The sequence below is a fragment of the Moschus berezovskii genome, chromosome 19 (genome assembly GCF_049115385.1).
Source record: "Moschus berezovskii isolate FMDL1 chromosome 19, NW_MosBer_1.0, whole genome shotgun sequence".
Taxonomy (NCBI): Eukaryota; Metazoa; Chordata; class Mammalia; order Artiodactyla; family Moschidae; genus Moschus; species Moschus berezovskii.
This window is the reverse complement of record NC_142478.1, coordinates 58877769-58898708: the sequence shown is the minus strand read 5'-3', so window position 1 is coordinate 58898708 and position 20940 is coordinate 58877769. Positions and strand designations below refer to the sequence as shown.

The 20940-nt window shown below is 43.8% G+C and overlaps 1 protein-coding gene across 3 annotated transcripts in view; it reads right to left on the bottom strand.

Moving 5' to 3' along the window:
- CIT (citron rho-interacting serine/threonine kinase) overlaps positions 1 to 20940 on the bottom strand; it is a 174898-nt gene that overhangs the window by 22018 nt on the left and 131940 nt on the right. For 2 of the 3 annotated variants that reach the window (XM_088828200.1, XM_088828201.1), the window contains 8 exons: positions 15336 to 15533; positions 14383 to 14576; positions 11309 to 11444; positions 9328 to 9432; positions 4292 to 4432; positions 3764 to 3871; positions 1746 to 1908; positions 1371 to 1535 (listed from right to left, as the gene is read on the bottom strand). In XM_088828200.1, coding sequence (XP_088684326.1) covers positions 1371 to 1535; positions 1746 to 1908; positions 3764 to 3871; positions 4292 to 4432; positions 9328 to 9432; positions 11309 to 11444; positions 14383 to 14576; positions 15336 to 15533 — 1210 coding nt within the window. The remainder of the gene's footprint in view (positions 1 to 1370; positions 1536 to 1745; positions 1909 to 3763; positions 3872 to 4291; positions 4433 to 9327; positions 9433 to 11308; positions 11445 to 14382; positions 14577 to 15335; positions 15534 to 20940) is intronic. The other variant, XM_088828202.1, reaches the window with a different exon arrangement.

Below are 20940 nucleotides of genomic sequence, written 5' to 3'. Positions count from 1 at the left end.
TGTTTATACAACGGTAAAAAAAAAAATTACTATTCTGAAATACAGACTTTCTGACTATTAAATACATAGACTGACTGAAGAAGTCCCCCTTCATGCCCAGTTCTTCCATGAATAACATCCTTTTTAAAAAATCCAAGTTTTAAGCCTCAAAGAACTGATTCTTGCATTTAAATTCCAATCAGTTAAAACTAACAAGATTGATTTTTTCTGTTTAGAAGGCTCCCTTCTCAATAGTGACCTAACTAGGTAAAGGCAGCTTTAAATAGAAAAGCTCAGGATCCAAATTTCTGAATCCAAACTGGATTCTCCAAACAACATTGTCTTCTTCCTTTAACAGAAAAGTCATGAGGAATAAATAACATAAATGCACTCTGAACATGTCATGCACACAAAGGAGATGTCTGGAATGTTACAGACTACTCAGGGAGCCGCTCTGTGCAACCTCATCGAAGAACCCAGGGGCCAAAATTATTTTCCTCTGTGTTAACAGCACCACTTTGATGACTTTAAGAGTGAAGCTCTTTGATTCAAGGTGTTATGTAAACATGGGAAATGAGATGACATCATTACTAAAGAAGAAAGAAATGACAACAAAATTCCATCGAGACTGGAAGCTGAAGTGGGTTGATGGTGATACTCTGATATTAAACTACAGCTACTCTGCTCTTCCTGTGACTTTCCAAACCAACTCCCTTGGCTTTTTTTTAAACTCCACCCCATCTCTAGGTAAACAGAGTACATTTGAAACCACAAAGAAAACTCCTCACACCACTGGTATAAACTGGCACAACCAGCTTTCAGAATACATACAACCTTTAACCCAGTGATTCATTTCCCAACAACTTATCCAAAAGTCAGAGCACCCATAGCTGCGCAGAGTGTTCCCTGCAGGGTGTGTATGGAAACAAGGAACTGGAAATAACCTAAATGCTTTGTCAACTGGGGTCTGGATTAACAGGTGAATCGTAAACCCCCCACCATGGAATACCATGCAGCCCTTTAAAAAGATGGGGTCAATCCATATGGGTTAATATGAAACCTGCTAAGAAGACGTTTTAATTAAAGATGTTCTGCAGTGTAGAGCACTGTGGGCTGATATTTATGAAAGCAAAGAGGATTATTATTTTCTCATATTCCTTAAATATGATTGTATGACACCTAACTAATACAGACATGCAGTTAGTTCATGAGCTATGGCTGGAAGAATACAATGGTTGACTGTGGGTAAAGGAACTGGGGTGGGGAGAAGGCTCACTGCTTATTCTTTAGCCCTCCACATTATCACTTGTCATTTTCAACCTAGGTCTGCCTTTCTCAGTCCATTAAAAAAAAATTGTCAATGCAGGTCCAGTGGCCCCTTGAGAACGTACCCTCTGGAGTGGAAGACTCCTTCCTGCGGCTAGACGGCGGGGCGAGCAGGCTCAGGGCGCTGGGCTGGTGCTCGGGTGACCGCACAATGGCGGACATGGCGATCTGCTGTCTGGCGGTAGCCGGCGTAGATGGGTGTGGGTGGTCCGCGGCTTTCCGGTGGGCAGCTGGGGAGAGACCAGTCCAACGCCTTTAGGTTAGTGGGGTCCCCGAGAGACCCCAACCAAGTGGACTGCCCAGGGGCTGGCTCTCAAAGGCCTGAAACCACAAGGACACCCCGGGTGCCGTCACCACCAGGCTGAGCTAGTCTCCGCTCATCTCCTTGAGACGGCCCCCTCGGCCTGGTGCACCGCCCTCGCTGTCCAGAGCGCCCATACCTTCCTCCCGGGCAGAGCGGAGCTCGATGCGGGTCTTCTGCAGGGCTTCCTCGAGCTCCGCGCAGCGAGCTTTCTCCTTCTCCAGAGCCACCTTCAGCTCATTGTACTGCAGAGGAACCTGTGTGGGCAAAGCAGGGTCCTCTTTCCGTCGACTAAATAAACCCTAGCAATGGAAACAGAGATATCTCCTAACTCCTGGAAACTGGCACTGGGAACTAACTAAAGGAACTCTGCCTCGGGACGAGCAGACCATGAGAGCCGGGCGCATACTCACTGCAAGCGGGTTTAGTAAAAATGGCATGTGAAGGGGTGGGGGGACTGAGCCACAGCCCCTCCCAGCTGGCTGGAAAAAAATGGGGGTGCGGAAGTTTTCACCGAGAGGGTTAAAGATGCTTGAATTGCCACCACCTCTTCCTTTAGCAATCCCAAGGAGAGCCATTTCCTGAGACTTTACCCTCAAAAAAAATGGAAATGGAGGATGGAATCAGGAGAGATGGTTTAGAAATCTTGCCTTGAATTTGTCTCATGATGCTTAGTTACAAGACACAGAGATGAGTGGTTGCTTTAAAAAAAAAAAAAAGATACTAAAATGATGTCAACACAAGGGGCTTATGCCAAGAAAAAAAATGCAAATGGAATATGTATTGTACATGGGAGAAAAAAGTAAAACATAGGATAATGAGACTGAAAACAAAATTAACAACCAAAAAACACATGGGAATACCCTGACTACATCAAGTGCCATAATCAGATAACAGTCCACTGCTAAAATAAAAAAGATTCAACATCATCAGCACATACAAGCAGTCACACAGCACACAAGGAAGCCCTCGTCCTACAGCCACCACGGCTGTTCTCTTCTCCTGCTACTCCGCTCTCCGGAAGGAGAACATCAGTGTCATAAGACACCCTTCAGCCCATCTCCCGGCAGCCCGTCTTCCAGTGCTATGCTGACATCTGAGTGCCTCAGGAAGTTTCCAGCTCCTTAGAGACCTTCTTGAACTGAGAACACCTGGCCAAAACTACCGTGAAGGCTGCAGTGGTTCAGGGAAGCATGCTTTGGGCTTATTAAAAATCTCCCCATGTGTATCTATCAGCCCGTCCATCCGTTTCTCCTGGTCACTGTTTTAAATTGTTACCATTTTAAAGAAGGGATGGAGCAGCACCCCATGGAGGGGACAGCTATCCAGTCCGACACTTTGGGCAGGTCACAGCAGCACTCTGGGCCCCAGTCTCCTACTGACCCAATCAGAGGGACTGAGCAGATGATGTCCAGTTTTTCTGAAGTCCCTTGTGCATGACCTGAGATTCCTTCTCAGGCCCCATACAGATGACCTATTAATACCTCTGGAATCCCACGCCTGGGACCTAAGAACCTCTCTGTCTAGAATCCCATGTGTGTGCGTGCTCAGTCTCTTCAGTCATGTCCGACTCTGTGTGACCCTGTGGACTACAGCCCGCCAGGCTCCTCTGTCCATGGGATTCTCCAGGCAAGAATCCTGGAGTGGGTTGCTGTGCCCTCCTCCAGGGGATCTCCCCAATCCAGGGATCAAACCGGCTTCTCTTACATCTACCTGCATTGGCAGGCAGGTTCTTTACCACTAGCACCACCTGGCAAGTCCTAGAATGGCACACAAGTGACCTCTAATCTCTCTACAGTCCCTTACACACGAGCAGAGAACCCCCTCTGGAATCTGGGATGCCAGCCTGAACACTCGGCCTTCCTCTCTGCTGCCTCCTCCTCCCCAGCTGCCTGGGGTAAAAATCTCACTCCTTCACAGAGGAAGGCAGCACAATTTTAAAGGCCATGAACACAGCATAGTGTGTTACAGACTCCAGAGTGACAGCCTCTCTTCAAGAGCCATTCTGATGATCTCAAAGCCTCTTTCTTCAATCCAAAACAAATTGCGCATTTTGTTTTCTGATGTTTCTAGGATTATCTACCCCAGTGACCTTCACAGAATCATCATGATTGAGCAAAACTGTCCACTCCCTGCTTTTCAAACCCTCTGACCCACCTTTTTCTTTTTGGCAGGTTGGTCCATTTTGGCTTGCAGAAAATCGATGAGTTTGGTTTGTTGGGAAATAGTGCCTTCCATTTTCACCTTCTCATGAGAATAGAGAACCTAAGGTTTATGAAAACAAAAAGCACCTCAGATGCCAAAAGAAGTATACTTTTAAATTTGATACTTTAATAAGAAATAGTCATTACAACACTAACAAATGAAAAATTCAACAAAAGCCACACTGATCCAATTGTTATTTACTTAGTCCTGATCTTACTGCCCACATCCCGCACCCAACAAAGACAGACTCAAGTACAAAGATAGGTGAAAAAGCAAAACTAGCAAATGGCGAGTAGAAGAACCTAGAGGGTGGTCACGATAGAAAGTTCCCAGCTTCACAACATTGGAAAGGTTTTCATAATAAAATACTGGGGAAAATACACAATACGAAGAGACTGCTCATCTTGCCAGGTGGCTTTGAGCCATCACACTTTGACTCTGTAGACAGTTTTTCAGTAAGCTCCCGGCGCTGGCTCTCACCTGAATGTTTTCCAGCTGATATTCCAGGTCACTCCTTTCTGTCTTCAGCAGATCAGCCCGATCCAGAGCTTCTTGCAGCCCTTGAGTCAGACGGAAAATGTGATTCTTCTGCAGGTCCATCTGCTGCTGTAACTTGGCTTGCTGGTCGGGGGAGAGGCCGGAGAGAGAAGCTTCAGACCACACACAATGCAACACGCCCCCTCCCTGTCCCCACTCAGACTCATTTCAGATGTGGCGCCAAAATTTCAGCTCATTCCAGGATGACCAACTGTCTGATATTCCACAATGATGCATGAGCAGTTATCTCAACCACTGCTGGGAGAACTCACTCTATGATTCTCCGTGCGGCGTACACAAACGGGAGTCACAGCACCTTTAACTCAAAGGGTGCCGCATCTGTGTGAGAGACCAACAAGCACACCGACAGCTGTGGTGGAAGGAGATGTTGCTACCATGATCCCAGGGTCAGTACAAGTGTCAGTAAAACCCACGGAAAACAAATTCTGTTTAGTATAATGCAAATAGTTTTGTGAATTCTTTTTTTCTATAGTGGAAGTCAACCAGAAAATAGGGCAAGGCGATAAAGATACTGGCTTTATGGCTCTCTTACATAAAATGCTTCTGTTTCTAAAAAGCAGAAGAGAACAGCTATCCTTACAGGATACTGCTTGGTTTCACCCAACCCCTGGCGTCCAATCTAACCATACTAGCAGTGGCCCAAACACTCCCTTTCCCAGGGGCCTAGACCATCTGCAGGCAGAAGGACAGAGAGCAGTAAACAGCTGCTCACCATCACCATGGGGCTTTCCCAAAAGGCGAAGGCAAACCTCAGTGCTCTCAGCCCCAGCAGGCCGAGAGCTACAGACAACCTCGGAATTCACAGAAACCTCACCACCATATTTCTCTTCTCTCCACTGATATTTGTGTTTCCATTCCTACTCCTCAATGCCCTTCCTCTTGAGAGGCAGCTGATTCTGAGGCATCATGGTGTCATGGAAAAGAACCTGGGCTTTAGAACATTCCAGACCCTGGTTCAAATCCTGACTTAAAAAATATATATATTTATTTGGCTATGCCAGGTCTTAGTTGTGGCAAGTAGGATCTAGTTCTCTGACCAGGGATCAAACTCAAGCCCAGTATTGGGAGCACGGAGTCTTAGCCACTGGAGCAACAGGGAAGTCCCCTGACTTAACTCTTATCAGTCCCGTGACCAGGGGCAGCTCACTGCCTCTCAGACCCTCAGTCTCTTCATCTGCAAGTGGGGGTAATAACCCCCTTCTCTGGGTGACACACCAAGCCCAGTGCCCAGCATACAGCAGATGCTCGATGAATTTCAGCACTGCCTCCTTCATCCTTCTTTCTTCTCTCGATCCAGTCCAGGTGTGCCCCTATCACTTTTCCATCTGCCCTTCCTACCCCAACCTACTCCATCAGCCCCTCTCCATCCATCCTCTGTAAAGCAAGAGGGACTGATACTAACTCAGAATCACTTGCCCTGGGTGCATGACCTCGAATTTCTGAATCAAACCACAGAACACCCTAAAATACAGAGAAAGCAAAGAGAGAAAACAGCTAAGATAATCTCTTCCAGGGAGCTATCCATCCCCTGTAGCACAAATGATTACTTCTGCAAATTACCCTCTTTAGTTTCCTTCTGCTATTTTAGGACAACGCTAATTACTAGGCAGGAAGCAGAGAAACAAGTACTAGGGACAAGAATCTGTTTGGTGACAACCAGGCCCAAAATATTTCTCTAGAATCAACACATCAAGTGTCCATTAGCTTTCCAAGAAATAGGCTGCTTATTTACTACAATCGAAAACAAGTAAGAGTGACATTTGTGCTCAATGAAATGTTTTCCAAAACCATTTACCTGCTTCCCAGAGAGCAGTAAATGGAGGCTATTCCTGGTTGGTATTAGACTGAAAGGAGGGCTCCAGCCACGTGATTAGATCTGTCCACCGATTTTATGATGGTGACAGGAAACTGGGAGGAAGCACAGAGGAACTAGACGACAGAACTAGTGTGAAACAACCCTGGTAACTGGGAGGATGAATCAAAACCAACAAGAGAAGGTTTAATAGGATGGTATTTAAAAAAAAAAAAAAAAAACAACTTCAAATAAATAAAGATTAAAAAAAAACACCAAAAACATGTAGAAGGGCTGGTGGTGATCTAACAGATCATTGGGTGTCTGGTGTGATAAGCCACCCAAAGAGCCCAGGACAGTGGTGGGGCCAGCCCACTACTCTGTGCTGTTCAAACCCCAAGGACTTCTAGAAACTGTTCGGAAAGATAAACCTACCAGAAAAGAACATCCCAATCATGGTGGGACTTGAAATGTTTCAGTTAGAAAAGAAAAGGTGGTATGGAGTCAGGAGAGCTGAAGAGATATCGAATCCACTGTCACAGGGATAATAAAATAAAAAGTAGCTCTCTCACAGAAGTATCACACGGAGTGCATGAGCTAATTCATGGAAAGTACTCAGGCATCTGGCACATGCTATGTGCTAAATTAAACATGAGTTATTTTTTAAATTATTTATTTTTATTACTAATCAACTAATATGATCATTAATCAATATTAACTTCCTACTTTGGTTGGAAATATGAGACTACTCCCTGTTTTCAAATGTTTTGCTGTAACAGAACCAATGGTTAGAAGTTACAGGCTTTAGTTCAAAACTAGAAAGGGCTTTCCAAGAGTTAGAGTCGCCACAAAAATGAGTTGGGCAATCTTGAGTCACTTTAAGTCTTCAGGCCCAGGTGACCCAAGGCCCACCTGTGAGGGAGGCTGGAGAAGGGATTCTCTACCTCGGAAGGGGGATTATTTGACAGGATTAGCAAACGAACTTGGAGCTCTGGTATTACTTCCAAGTCGGGACTGCTGCTGTTGCTGCTAAGTCGCTTCAGTCATATCCAGCTCTGTGCAACCCCATAGACGGCAGGCAGCCCACCAGGCTCCCTGTCCCTGGGATTCTCCAGGCAAGAACACTGGAGTGGGCTGCCATTTCCTTCGCCAATGCATGAAAGTGAAAAGTGAAAGTGAAGTCGCTCAGTCATGTCCTAGTCACGCCTAGTAAACAGCAGTGTCAGAAAAGTTTTGGAGGCCACTTTGGGCCCGAGAGAAAAGATTTGAGAGAAAGCTCTGTTACTGAAGTCTGCCAGGGAAAGGGTAAAAGAAACGGTGGTGCAAGTGCTAGGAATCTGTACTAAATGACACACAAAAATTCTCTCCATCTGTGAGACTCTGATTCTGACTCAATTTACAAGAATCTGTACCTGAGGAACAAGACAGGCAAGCTAAGCCCCTGACCACCTGCTGACACAGGGCCCACCCCAAGTCAGGATGCCAGCCGTGTCCTTGATGGTAAAGATGACTGTGTCTCCTAGTGCTCTCAGCTCTCAATGAGATCTGCCTCCAATCCAGTACAGCCAGATGTCTGTCTTCAAAAAGCCCTCTGTGAGGTGCAGACATGGGAACTGGAAATGTTCCCCAGTAGTTTTAGAAGTGAGAACAGAGGACTGAATCAGGATGCCAGCCTTCTATTCCTAGTCTTGCCACTGACTCACCACGTAACCTTGGACCAAAGCACTGAGTTGTTGGGGCCAACGCTCTTTCCCCGGAAGGAAAGGAGGACAGGCAAGATCACTGATTATTTCTGTGCTTCCTGTTTCCAGCGTGTGTCCAAAGTGGGGGCACTGCCTAGTGGGGACGCTGCCTAGTCATTCCAGATAAAATACCATTCTTTTATCATTCTCTATCTTTTGTCATTCTCTATTTGACAATCAGAGAGATTTTTAAATTTCTATTATAATATTCTGAGTCACCTTTGGTGAACTTTCCACCCATGTGTGTGTAATACTGATTTAAAAACATTTTTGTTGTGGTAAAATATACATAAAATTTACCATGTTAATCATTTATGTTATTTTTGGCCACACCATACATCATACAGGATCTTAGTTCCCTAATCAGGGATCGAACCCACACCCTCTCCATTGGGAGCACGGAATCTTAACCACTGGACTGCCAGGAAGTCCCCACTTGACTCATTTTTAATCCTACAGTTTGGTGGCATTAAGTAGAGTCACGTGGTTGTGCATCATCATGGATCCATCTCCAGAACTTTCCCAACTATATTTTTAAAAGTCATTTCTAGAAAACATTTTATGCTTCCCTGCAAAATGTGCACCACATTTTTCAAACTTAATAGCATAGTTATAATACTTCTACCAGAAGAGCCCCTCAGGGGCTACAGGAAGCACACAGTAAAACCTCCATTTACCAGAACCGATAACCTGGTTGATTCAACTGTCAGGCTCATTGTGGCTTAAACAGAACACTCCTGAGTCTACCTTCTCGTGAAATACCTTTATAAAGTGCATTTGTCCTGACAGGTCAATTCGAATGAACAAAGACAAATTATCCATGATTCAACCAAACCAAGGCTTTGGTTGGGGGAGTTGTTCTCAATTTAAACAGAGATTTTCCGAATTCTATTCAAAGGTACAGGAAATAACATAAGGATTGGACTGGTTTAGGAGATCAATTTGAACTTTCTGTTTTGTGTCTCAAAAGCAGGGCGTCATTTTTTTTGCATTGAATTAACTGGATGTTCAAAAGTTTTCATGAGATTTGGCATTTAGCATTACCTGATCAGGTCTCTGTCCCATGCATGAAGCTAATCAGGCTGCAAACTTAATATACTCTGGATATTAACTCTAAAGAACAATTTAACTCAATGTCTGTTTGCCCTCATATTTAATAAACTTCCAGTTAGCACACACACACTATGTGCTTGACACTCCATCAAGTACGATTGGGAAGACACAACAGAGAGGCCCCGGGGCTTCTTGACATGTTCTTTTAACTTGTTAAACACCTTCCAGAAAGTACCCAGTGACCATCTTACTCTTCCCTGAGAATTTCAACCTTGAAATCTGAATTTCTTAATTTGGACCTGCCCACCTGAGGACAAGTGTTCGCTTCTGAGAGTACGCCTGGCTCTATTTACCAGGCATCTTACACCCACCTCTTCCAGAAGCCTTTGTTTGAGCTCTCGTTCTGTCTCCAGCTTCTGTTGTAAACTTCGGGCATTCATTTCAAGCATGGCATGCTTCTTCTCCAGATCATTGAGCTGGACATTTGGAAAAATTGGCCGTGACACCACATTTAGGAACGTTATATGCTAACGACTTTTGCCAATATCCACAAACCTTCACAGCCAAAGAAAAATCAAGTTCTAAGGGTCAGAACATAAACACTGGTTTTTAAAAGTATACCACAAACGTCCATGTCAGAGATAAGCCTTATGTAGGTTATTCTGTTAGGAGAAGATATTATTTCTAAGGGATGGGTCATACGTGTAGCTAGCTGTGACAAGTTCTAGGAAAATGACTTCTCCAAAATTTGTTTATCTGACATACTTTGGCTGAATTAAATCATCATATTCCAAATGCTTGCTTATTTGCATGGGATAATATCAGGGGCTCTGGGATGAAAGGGCAGACAGGCTCTCCCAAGGGTCTTGTATTAAGTCACAAAGGCAGAGGGTGGCCCTTAAAAGTAGACATGTACGCAAACAGTGACTACTCTGTCAAGTGATGATTTTGATAAGAGGTATGGAGGAGAGAAATTCATCCCGAATGGCCTGTCACTGAGAGAAGATGGGGTCAGAAAGTCTGGAGTCTTAAAGGATGGGTAGGACTTTGCTATAGAATACTTTAGGAACAGTCAGGTAGAAAAAAAATGTCCTTCAAGCTAAACGCCCAAAAGCTCATTTATCTCTAAATAATACATTTACTTTTTTCATGGTTAAATAACATATTTACTTTCCTCATGGTTAAAAAAATTAGTAAGCCAATACCAAGGTACTCAGGAATATTCCTGAGTAGCAAGCTCTAGCTTGAATCTGGTCATTTCTATGAAATTCCAATAAGAAAATAACCATGGATGCCCATAAAGATTTATGTTCATCACAATGTTATTTATGACAGCAAAAAAAAAAAAAAATCCTAGAAGAAGTTCAAATTTCTAACACAAGCAGAATGATTAAAATAGGTGTCTCTATGTAACTGATGTTTCTAGAACTACTCAAAAAATACTAATTCAGGAAAAGCCCCTTATTTATGTGATATTTTTTTTAAAAATGATGTAATCCTGTTTATATAATAAGAACCTAAATTTGTCAATATAAATAAATGAATATAAATTCACCAACGTAACAGTGGTGACAGATTACCAGTTATTTTTTCTTTACTTTTCTGTGGTTTCTATATCTTCCACAATGACCCCAAAAAATCACTTCTATAATTAGGAAATTACAGTTACCCAAAATTCAGAGGTCAGATTATGTGTGTGTGTTTGTGTGTGGGTGCACACAAAACAGTGTGAATGTGTATATGTGAAACAGTCTGTGTGTATATATGAAATTTCTCTGACCTTCACTCTTCTTATCTATAACACAGAAGCACCTATTCAAAATCTCTTTTAAGACTATTAAAAATTTTCAAACACCAGTATGTCACTTTGTAAATATAGACTGCTTCATGGATAGGACGTGTGTATTTCCAGAATGGAATATGAGGACCTGCACTGTACTCAGATCCTGCTGTGTCCTTGGACTTAGAACCCAAAGACGCCGAGGCTTCTTGCCATTGCAGCAATGGAATGAGCAGGAGTCCTAGCCACCCCGCACTTTCCAAGGATGCTCAACATTAGATCCATGAAGGCTTTCAGAAATCAAATGCCAGAAAAGAAGAGTGCTATGCACCCAGGTCAAAATCTGAACCTCAGGGGCCCTGATGGGCAGATGTTAGGAAGTCACTGACCAACTCTGATACCCCAAGTACCCACCACCCCCACTACTGCCAGCCAAGGGTGTCCCTCGGGCAGGCACAACAGTGAGACTTGGTTTATGAAACACGCCGACCATGGATCGAACGCATGTGAATACCTGCTAAAAGAAGGAAGTGTACATGTGAATCTAGAAGGCAGGAGGGACGGGGGCTGACCTTGTCGGAGAGGCTCTCGGCCTTCAGCTTCTGCTCCTTGAGAGCCTGCTGCAAGGCCAGGATCTCAGCCTTGTGCTCCTTTACTGCCAGCTCAACCACCTGGCGCGACTCAGTGATTCGCTGGTCGGCCCTCGCCCTGCGGGGAGACACAGGCATGTTCAGAAACCCCGTCATTGCCACCCTGCAGGAAGGAAGCTGGCCCAGCTTGGACCCCAATAAGCAACCAAACAGGCTGCGGGCTGGAGAGAGCCCAGCCTGATCCCTTGTTCCGAATTATGTGGAGTGAGGATGTGACCCACTTTAGGCCCTGGGTAAAAATACTCTTAGCAGGTAAGGTTCCTGTGAATATAAATGCACTTGGAAGGGCTGAAGGGGACGAGGCATTTTTCCAAATGCAACTGGGCTGAAAATGGCAAGACTATTACACCCTCCTGCAGAAGCAGGAAGGAATGAGGCCCCACGGAAGGAGCACAGTGCAGAGGACCATGTGGGGCTCCATTCGAGCAAACACTGCCTCTCCTTAAAGCAAGAGCTGAAGTATTCTGGAAACTGAACCTTGAATCTTCTGGGTGTGCCTGTAAATAAGGTGACAGAAGAGAAAAACTGGAAGCACACTAGAAACATCACTTCCCTCCCCAACTCAGGTTTTCTGTTTTGCTGCTTCCACACCTGGACTTGTACAGGCTCCTTCACTGGCAGCTCTCCTTCTCGACCCAACAAACCCAAGTCTTACTCAGACTCCAAGGGTGAATTTGAAGGCCATGTTCTTCACAAAGCCCTTCCTAGTCTTCCTCTCAGAAGTAACCCCTTCTAGTTCTGGACCCAAAGCCAAATGTACTATTGGCCTGGCACAACCCACTCTCTATTTTAGGTGAAAAATAGTTCAACGCATAGTTTATCTCCTGCACAAGACTCTCAGCCTCTAGAAGACAAGAATTAAGAATTATATTTTAGGGACTTCCCTGGTGGTCCAGTGGCTAGGACTTCTCACTCCTAATGCAGGGGGCCAAGTTCAATCCCTGATCAGGGAACTAGATCCCACATGCCAAAACTAACAACAGGCATAGCCAAATATATAAATAAATACTTTTTAAAACATAAGAATTATATTTTACTCATCTCAGATCCCACATAACACCAAAATAGAGGAAGGAAAAAAAATGGGGGGGTGGTAGAAGAGGGCCAAGATCTTTCACAACTGCTCCTCAAAGAAATATATGAAAGATCTCCCTATGTGTGTGCTAAGTCCTGTCCAACTCTTTGAGACGTTATGGAGTGTAGCCCACCAGGCTCCTCTGTCCACGGGATTCTCCAGGCAAGAATATTGGAGTGAGCTGCCATGCCCTCCTCCATGGGATCTTCCCCAGCCAGGAATGGAACCCAAGTCTCTTATGTCACCTGCATCAGCAAGTGGGTTCTTTACCACTAGCGCCACCAGAGAACACTTTCACACATGGCTGTGCATTCTTGATGCTATGGTCAGACTCTGCCCCCGAAACTGTCTACAAAGGACTCTAGAAACAGCTGGGCTAGGAGCTGGACTTGCGAGTGGGAGGGAGGGGTGTGTGTGAGAACAGCCAGAACATACGGTGATGATGCGAGAGCTCAAGAGTTCAGGGGGCAACAGTAACAGGAAGTCTTAAACCAGCACCCTCTCACATTAGCAAATACCCTGAAAGGGAAGATGCCCAACAGGAGAGTATTTCTACCAGTTTCTCTTGAAACTTATGGGTTCCCTTTGCTTCCAGTCTTTCTTAGTGTAGTTGATTTAGCACAAATTACACATCCAAGACAGCCATGAGTCTACTATGGTCCGCTAAATGTGGGAAATACTGAAACGAGTCTGACAGAGTCCAGAATAATGATAAACACTTCCACAAATAGTTACCTTGCTCAGGGAGTTCAAAGTATTACGGGACAGTAAGTTTCAGGGAAAGGTGATATTAGTGAGGTTATGCAGGATGAATAGGATTCTGTTGGGCAGACATGAAGCACAAGGTGGATACCAGTCCATAGGGTACCTCTCTGCAAACTAGGAAAGGCATGTGTTCTTTAAGACCGTGCGCTTCTACTTGTTGGTAAACTGTCATAATATACTGGTTTCGTTAGAATGAACGCTTTCCAACCATGAGCTGGTAAAATGTCATGGCAGATCTTCAAGTCTATTCCCAGCAGCAGGCAGTGCATAAGCTGCGCACCTGCGACCCTGGCAGGAGGGAATCCGACGCTGGGAGAACCGGAGAAGTAGAGGAAAGATACCACCCGAACTCAGGATTACTACTGCCCACCGGGAAAGGAAGAAAAAAAGGTGTAAACTTTTCTTGTAGAGCAGTTGTTCTCAACTGGGGGCAGCTGCCCCCCGCAGCGGACACCGGGCAATGTCTGGAAACGTTTCTGGTGGTTACAACTTGAAGAGGGAGCAGCTACTGGGATTTAATGGGGCACGTCCAGGGAAGCTGCTCAGCACCTTACCATGTACAGGACAGGCCCCCATCACAAAGGACTGTCCGGCCCCAACTGTCAGTAGTGCCAAAGTTGGTGTAAAGGGTTGACTTGCATCACCCATGACCAGGATCAAAACAGCGACAGTCTTGTGACTTCCCTGAAGGTCCAGGGGCTAAGACTCTGTGTTCCCAATGCAGGGGGTCCAGGTTCAATGCCTGGTCAGGGAACTATTAATAGATCCCACATGCCACAATCAAGACCCAGTGCAGCCAAATAAATATTCCAAAAAAAAAAAAAAAAGGAGAGTGACAGTCTCACTACACAGTCACAGTGACACAAAATCTGAGGAAAGAGTTTCTACAAAGGAAGCACTGAGACATTTTGCCCTGTTGACTCCTGGGGCCCTGTACTGGCTGACTGGTCATCATCTCCTGCTACCGGCACCGTCCATATTTACCTCAAGGATGACTGACTGATCCTGGTTGCCCTGAGTGTCCCAGCTTTAACACTTCAGTCTTACGTCCCAGCACCTGCTCAGTCCTGGTCAAGCAGGGGCACTGGCCGGGAGCTCTCAGGGTGATCCTGCCGCTGCCACCTGCCACTGGCTCTCTACCCACATGAAGTCCCACCTGCTCTGCTTCTCGGTGTCCAGCATCCTCTGCAACTCTCGAACCCGACACTCAAACTGGGACTTCTCGTCACCAAGGACGCTCCTCCAGGCCTCCCACTGCCGCTCCTTCTCCAGCAGCTCGTCATTCAGGGCCTCCAGGTCCATGACCTGCTCCTCCAGCATTGTGCAGGTGGTCTTCAGCGCCTCCATCGTCTGCAAATCAGCACCACTGAGTTGTGCCTCATAGCAAATGAAGATTTCCCAGGTGGTACTTTTGTCGGATCAGTTTCGGAAAAGCATGAGCCTCTAACTACAGTCTGAAAGACACTATCTTTTTCTCCTACAGACCAAGGGGATTAGACAAAAACAGATGAAGGGCCATTTCTACCGAGATCTTATAGAAGGAACTCAGAGGAGGGCCAGGGAAAAGAGACCACGCTTAACAATAAAGTAGCTTGGGAATTCCCTGGCAGTCCAGTGGTTAGGACTCCCAGCTCTCCCTGCCAAAAGCCCAGGTTCAATCCCTGGGTGAGGAACAAAGATTCCACAAGCCTCACAACTCGGCCAAAAAAAGTTTTTAAAAAGTAAATAAAGTGGCTCACAAAAGAGTTCTATTCTGTTTTTAATGGTTTTAAACCAAAATTAAGAACAACTATACATGGAACTTCCCTGATGGTCCAGTGGTTAAGACTACAATTCCACTGCCAGGGGCATAAGTTTGATCCCTGGTCAGGGAACTAAGATCTTGCAAACCATGTGAGGTGGCCAAAAAAATGAAACAAACAAAAAACCCAAACTACACACTTCTAAAAGCTGTTTTTAAAACTCGCAAACCTCCAAAGCACTGACATGATTACTTTTACTGACAGGCTCAGTCTGAGAACACTTGGGAGAGATGTAACTGGCACTCGCTCCAGAATCTAAAGGGGCTCCAGGTTTCTCAAGGTCTCCAACACTATTCATGGTCCTTACTTGCTTCTGGCTAGTAAGCTGCATCTCCCTCTCGGTGATCTCGCGGCGGAGATGGTCCACTTCACTTCGCAGCTGCACAATCTCGTCGTTGGCACCAGAGGCTTCATCAAGTTGTTTAGACAAGTAGAAGTTTTGGTTGTTGAGCTCAGCGTTGTCCTCTGTCAGCTGGTTTAGCTGCTCCTCCAAGTCTGTGATCACCTAAAAGAGGAAAATATCTGGTTACACATGGAGCAAGTTGGTTGGATTTGAGAAATTGCCTCTAAAGCCATATATACTCGAACCTATGTGGTAATGACGACCAGCGTTTGCCCGTCTAGCCCCCGAGAGCCAGCCTCCAGCTGCCATACCCGCCTCCTTAGCGCCCAAACCCACACACACTGTGGGAGAACAAGAAATGTCTTGGATTCCTTCTGACTCAGGATTCATCAGGAAAACATGGCAAGAGCAAATCAATCAAAAGCGACTGCCATATGGAAGGGGCAGCTTTAAATGAGATCAAGTTCATAATAGAATGTGGAGGATGCAAACTGAGGAAAGAGGAATAGTAGAGAGACTAGTATCACAATCAGCTAATTAAGCTGAAATGCCCGGGACATCATCAACAGAATATTATCATGGGAGATGGTCTCAGAAAGCAAAATAAAGTTCTTATCAAGGAAGACTGAGTGAAGGACACTTAGAGTTATTTTAATAATATCTCAGGTAATAAATTTAATTTCATGCAACAAAAGAAAAACAGGAAAACTTAAGGGATGTTCAGAATAATCCTGAAAATATAATACCGTATGCATGGCATAACTTTAAATGGTTCTTCTTATACAGCTGGCTATCAGAAAATGGGAAAGCACACATATGAAATTGTCATTTTACTGAAAGAGATTTAATCTGATTTTGCTAAATTATTTCCCTGCTCAATGGTGGAATGACTTCAATTTCAGCACATTTAGCTTTCCTATTCTCTTTGCTGAAGTTTAGTACCAGCGCTTGCAAAGAGCTTTTATATATAATACTTTCAAAATTTAAGGGCAATTTTCTAATAATAGTTGGAGTGAGGCACACAGGCAGTAAATTAAATTTTATATAACAGAAAGGAGTAAATTAAAAGGAAATGCCTCTGGGCCTACAGTTAATTGTTTCCCATTTTCAAACCTAAAGCAGATTTAGTTTCTGAAATGTTGCCACTGTTTTTGTGACTAACTCCCTGTCTTAACCCTCTTTGATTATCAATTAAAAAAAAAAATCTTCCCAGGCACATAGAATTAAAGAATGTCAATTAGGTAGAATTGTTCAGTGTGGTTCAGAAAACACAGCTTTTCATTTTGTTCACTGAGCTGATGAGGTTTTAATGCAGTAAGTGGTCTAGTAATTTGTACTTTAATATCAAAAGCCTTGTTAATTCCTAATGTACTGGCTTGAGTAACGCTATCAGCTACAAGAAGGGGAAAAAAGGTTATCTGGTCCAGTTCTTGGCTAAACCTCAGGACGAGAGAAAAAAAAAAAACAGGAAAAAAACTGCAAGTCTGTCACTCCACGCAGGCATGTGTGCTTCACAAGAATGCTTGTACCACCCTTTGAGTAATATAGTTAAATCTTCCTAAAGCAGAAACAATGAATAAATGGTACCTAATACTTCAACAGGTCTCCTTCCTATACACAGTAAATCCATTCCTTAAGATGGTTTTTCTTCTAGACTCCAAATGGCTTCACTGTGCTTCCTTTTACCTCTGCCCCAAAGGGAAAACAACAAGACTGATGAGGCAAGCCGCCTAGAAGTCCCAGGAACGCCATCTGGAGCTTGGTGGTGTTGGTTTCTCCACCTGTGATGTGGAGGTAAATACTGTGTCGACAACCTTCTCTGCTGCTCTGGTTTTAACATTTTGGATTTTTATTGTATGATATTCTCCCTTAACGTATCATGTGAAATACAAGAGACAAAAATGAGTGACCAAGGTGTTAGTGAGGCATCAATGGTGGCCCAGGGGGAGCAAACAGACTACAGAAAATCTACCCATAGAAGAATACATATGCTGCCAGAATAATCTGCCATTCAAAGACATATTTAAGCCTTTAGGCACCTATTCACTTTGACTCATTAAAAAAAAAAAAAGCCATTTATTATATGCCCATTTCTGCCACCTTGTCTCCTCCCAAAATTAGATTATAAAGTGCTAAAGAAATAAACACTCATAAAAAGTCAGGGAGGTGCCAAGATTATTACTCTCACTTCAAGTGAAATGGACCCACTGAGTAGGAAGGGGCCTTCTATTTCCTTGTCATCATCCCCTTTTCAAAGGGTCTCCTGTTTCTGATTTCTAGTTTGTGGTGGCTGGCTTTGCATTTCATCATTATCTGTACTGCCTATTTGACAAAAGGAGGATCATGTGTTTGCAAGAAGCATTCAAGAACTCGTTAGAGTGCGTTAACTGATCCAGATGTTGTACCTATTCTTTCTGCCTAGGCCATAACACACTTAACTGCTGGAGTTGCCCACTTAGCTGCCCGCAGTATTAAGGGTTAGACGTACTCCCACACAGAGATATTGAGCTGATCTGAGACACAGGCAGTAAATTAATGATCTCTATGATTTGGAAAAAAGAAAAAGGACAATAGGCAATCGGCAGTTCTGAACCAGGTTACACAGGCAAGGAGGATTCTTGGGTCTACACTGTGGGTACATTCTCTCTACACCAAGGGCAAATGATCTGTGTCCTGTATCGGGAGACTGTTAACCTTTCAACCCCAAGGATACAAAGTGGGAAAGATAAACTACACAGCTGATTCCATCTCAGTGGTAAAAAAAAAGATGAGGGAGATAGCTCCATAATGCAGGGGCCAGCACAGCTTTCTGATATGCTGTTTGTACAGATAAGAGATCTGGGTAAAATTCCAACAGAAAACAGGAATACAAAAACTGTATCTACTCTCAGTACCCAAAAAAAAATTTTTTTAAGGTCTCTATTTGGGGTTATCTGTTGCTTTTCAAGCAAACCTCGTGGTTCTGCGATATATAGGTTACCTTTCACACCTCTGCTGGGCGACCAGCAGACAGAATGTTACCTGGTAAAAGTCCAAGAACACACCAGGGGTGAAGCCACCAGCCAGACAATGAACATCAGGCTGAAAAGACACAGGGCTGACGTCCTATTTTAATGCCTCATTCCTTCTTGAGGGCGGCTATTTGCATATTATTTATTTTTAATCTTATAGCTGACAGATTGATTCATAATTAAAACCATGTCATATGTTTGCCCACCAACTCCTCTCCAAAACAGACTTAGGTAGGGTTTTAGGTGCCAGATTGAATCAAATTCTTTTTTTAAATCTCTTCAAAATATAGAAATGGCCTGAGCCTGAAAAATCTTACTGCTCATGAGCTTTTTAAAAGCTGCTAACTGGGCGCTCCTATCGATCAAGCTATTACAGGAGTTCCCACTGATAATGAAGATGACATTTCCCAGCAGAGACGGCCATGGACGGCGCCGCCGAGAAAGGAGCATCTGTGGGCTCTTCTAAAGCGTCTGCAAAGCAGCCTCCGAACTTGTGGAAGGATAACAGATCCACTAGTGCTGCCAAGCATTGTTCTAAAGTGGTTTGCAACCTTTTTTTTTTTTTTTTAAGGAGCAGAGCTGTTTTCTAAACAAAATTCTGTTCTAAACCCAGTATGAGCAAATGATAATAGTTATCACTAATTAGCACATTCTATGGACCAGGCCCTGTACAAATGCTGATGCATCATCTAACTTTTGCAGGAACCTCCATGAGGTAGGCATTATTATCAAATTTATGATTCTGTGACTCAGTGTTTCCTAGGTTTTACTGTTCTGGAAATCTGAATGTATATAGGGACTAAACAGCTGTCTCTCTTCCCTCACCCAGTTCCCAAAAGCAGTAGCTAAATGAACCATGCATCCTACAATCAATGGTGCACTGGAATTGAAGACATACAATGTCATCCCCATTTTATGGACAAAGAATGGAGGCTCCAGTGTATGACATCACACAGGTTACTGAGAGGCCAGTTTAGAACCTCAACTAGTCTATCTGACTCCAGAACACATACTTTGGACCCCCAACGCACCCAGCTGACCTAGCTGAAAGGTGGGTGGAAATCACTCTCTTGGGTTCCCCCTCCCACTGGGGTAGATCCCCAAAGGCTTCAGAAAGCCAAGGGTAAGTAAATGAAGGATTAGAAGTCATTGTTCCAGGAAAAGCAAATTTGAGGGATAAAGAGAGTATAAAAGTTATGTAAGTTAAGAAAGTAACCAATTTCATAAGTTAAGAAAGAAACCAATTTTATTCTATATATTGGCATATCCTATTAAAACTAGATTTCTGATTTGAAAATGGGGTGGGGAAGGGTGGATAACAAAAGTGCACAGGAGACTCTTGATGGTGATGACTACAGTTGTTATTTTGATTGTTTTGCTAGTTTTAAAGATATACACACATTTGAAATCTCATTAGGTTACTATACTCCAACTATCCCTCAATAAAGCTGTTTTAAAGTAAATAAACAATTTTTTAAAAAAGAAGAAAACTCCAGATGAATGGAGCAGATTACAGATGTACACATTTAAAATGCATCCAAGATTATTTTAGGAAAAAACAGTAATGCAAAAAAAAAAAAAAAAATCACAGTGCTAAAATCATCTATATCTTATTCAGTGATCATTTATGAGCATGTATGTATATAAGCAGATAACTCTCATGTAAAAGAAGAAACCAAGACAATTAACAAACTTTAAAAGTAAAGCAAAAGAGTACAGGAACAGAATATATCAATTTCTCAAGGAAGGGAGTTGAGAATGGAGGAAATCAACAGCCGTCCCCAAGGCCGGCTCACCCCACACCTGGCCACTGGCATCGAAACACCTGTCAGGCACCTGCCAGAGTGAAGCGGAGGCATGTCCCGTGACCTAGCTCTTCCACTCCTGGGTGTATATATATATATATGTTCATCAGAAACAAAGGCTTGTAAGCACCAAAGAACCTGTACAAGAGCGCTTCCTAACAGCTCTGCTCCTACCAGAAACAACCCCAACACCCATCAACAGGAGAACGGATAAACAAACTCCAGATCTAAACATACACTAGAAACATGACACCATAATAAAAAAGAACAAAATCCTGACAGTGCACCACGGATGAACCTCACAGACAATTTAAGTAACAAAAAGGCTAAACCCAAAGACCATATCCTCTAGTGGTCTCATTCATAGGAAATTCAAGAACAGGTAAAACTAATGTGTAGTATCAAAGATCAGACTACTAGTTACCCTTGGGCAAAGCACATTGATGGGAAGAGGACAACAGGAGCCTTCTGGGAGCTGAAACATTCCGTATCTTGGTCTCTGTTGTGGTTACACAAGTTGTCTATTCACATACAAATCAACTGAGCTGTACACTTAAGATTAGTTGCACTTCATGCACTTTACTGTGTGCATGCTATAGCTAAATGAAGGGAGGCGGGACGCAGGGGGCATAAACCATCAAGACCTAATGTCTCATTTATAGTAGGTAAAGAGAAAAGAAGGAGTTTACTACCAGAAAATAAAATATGTATATAGGATGTAGAAGGGTGTTTCTGGAAATTCACAGATGCAAA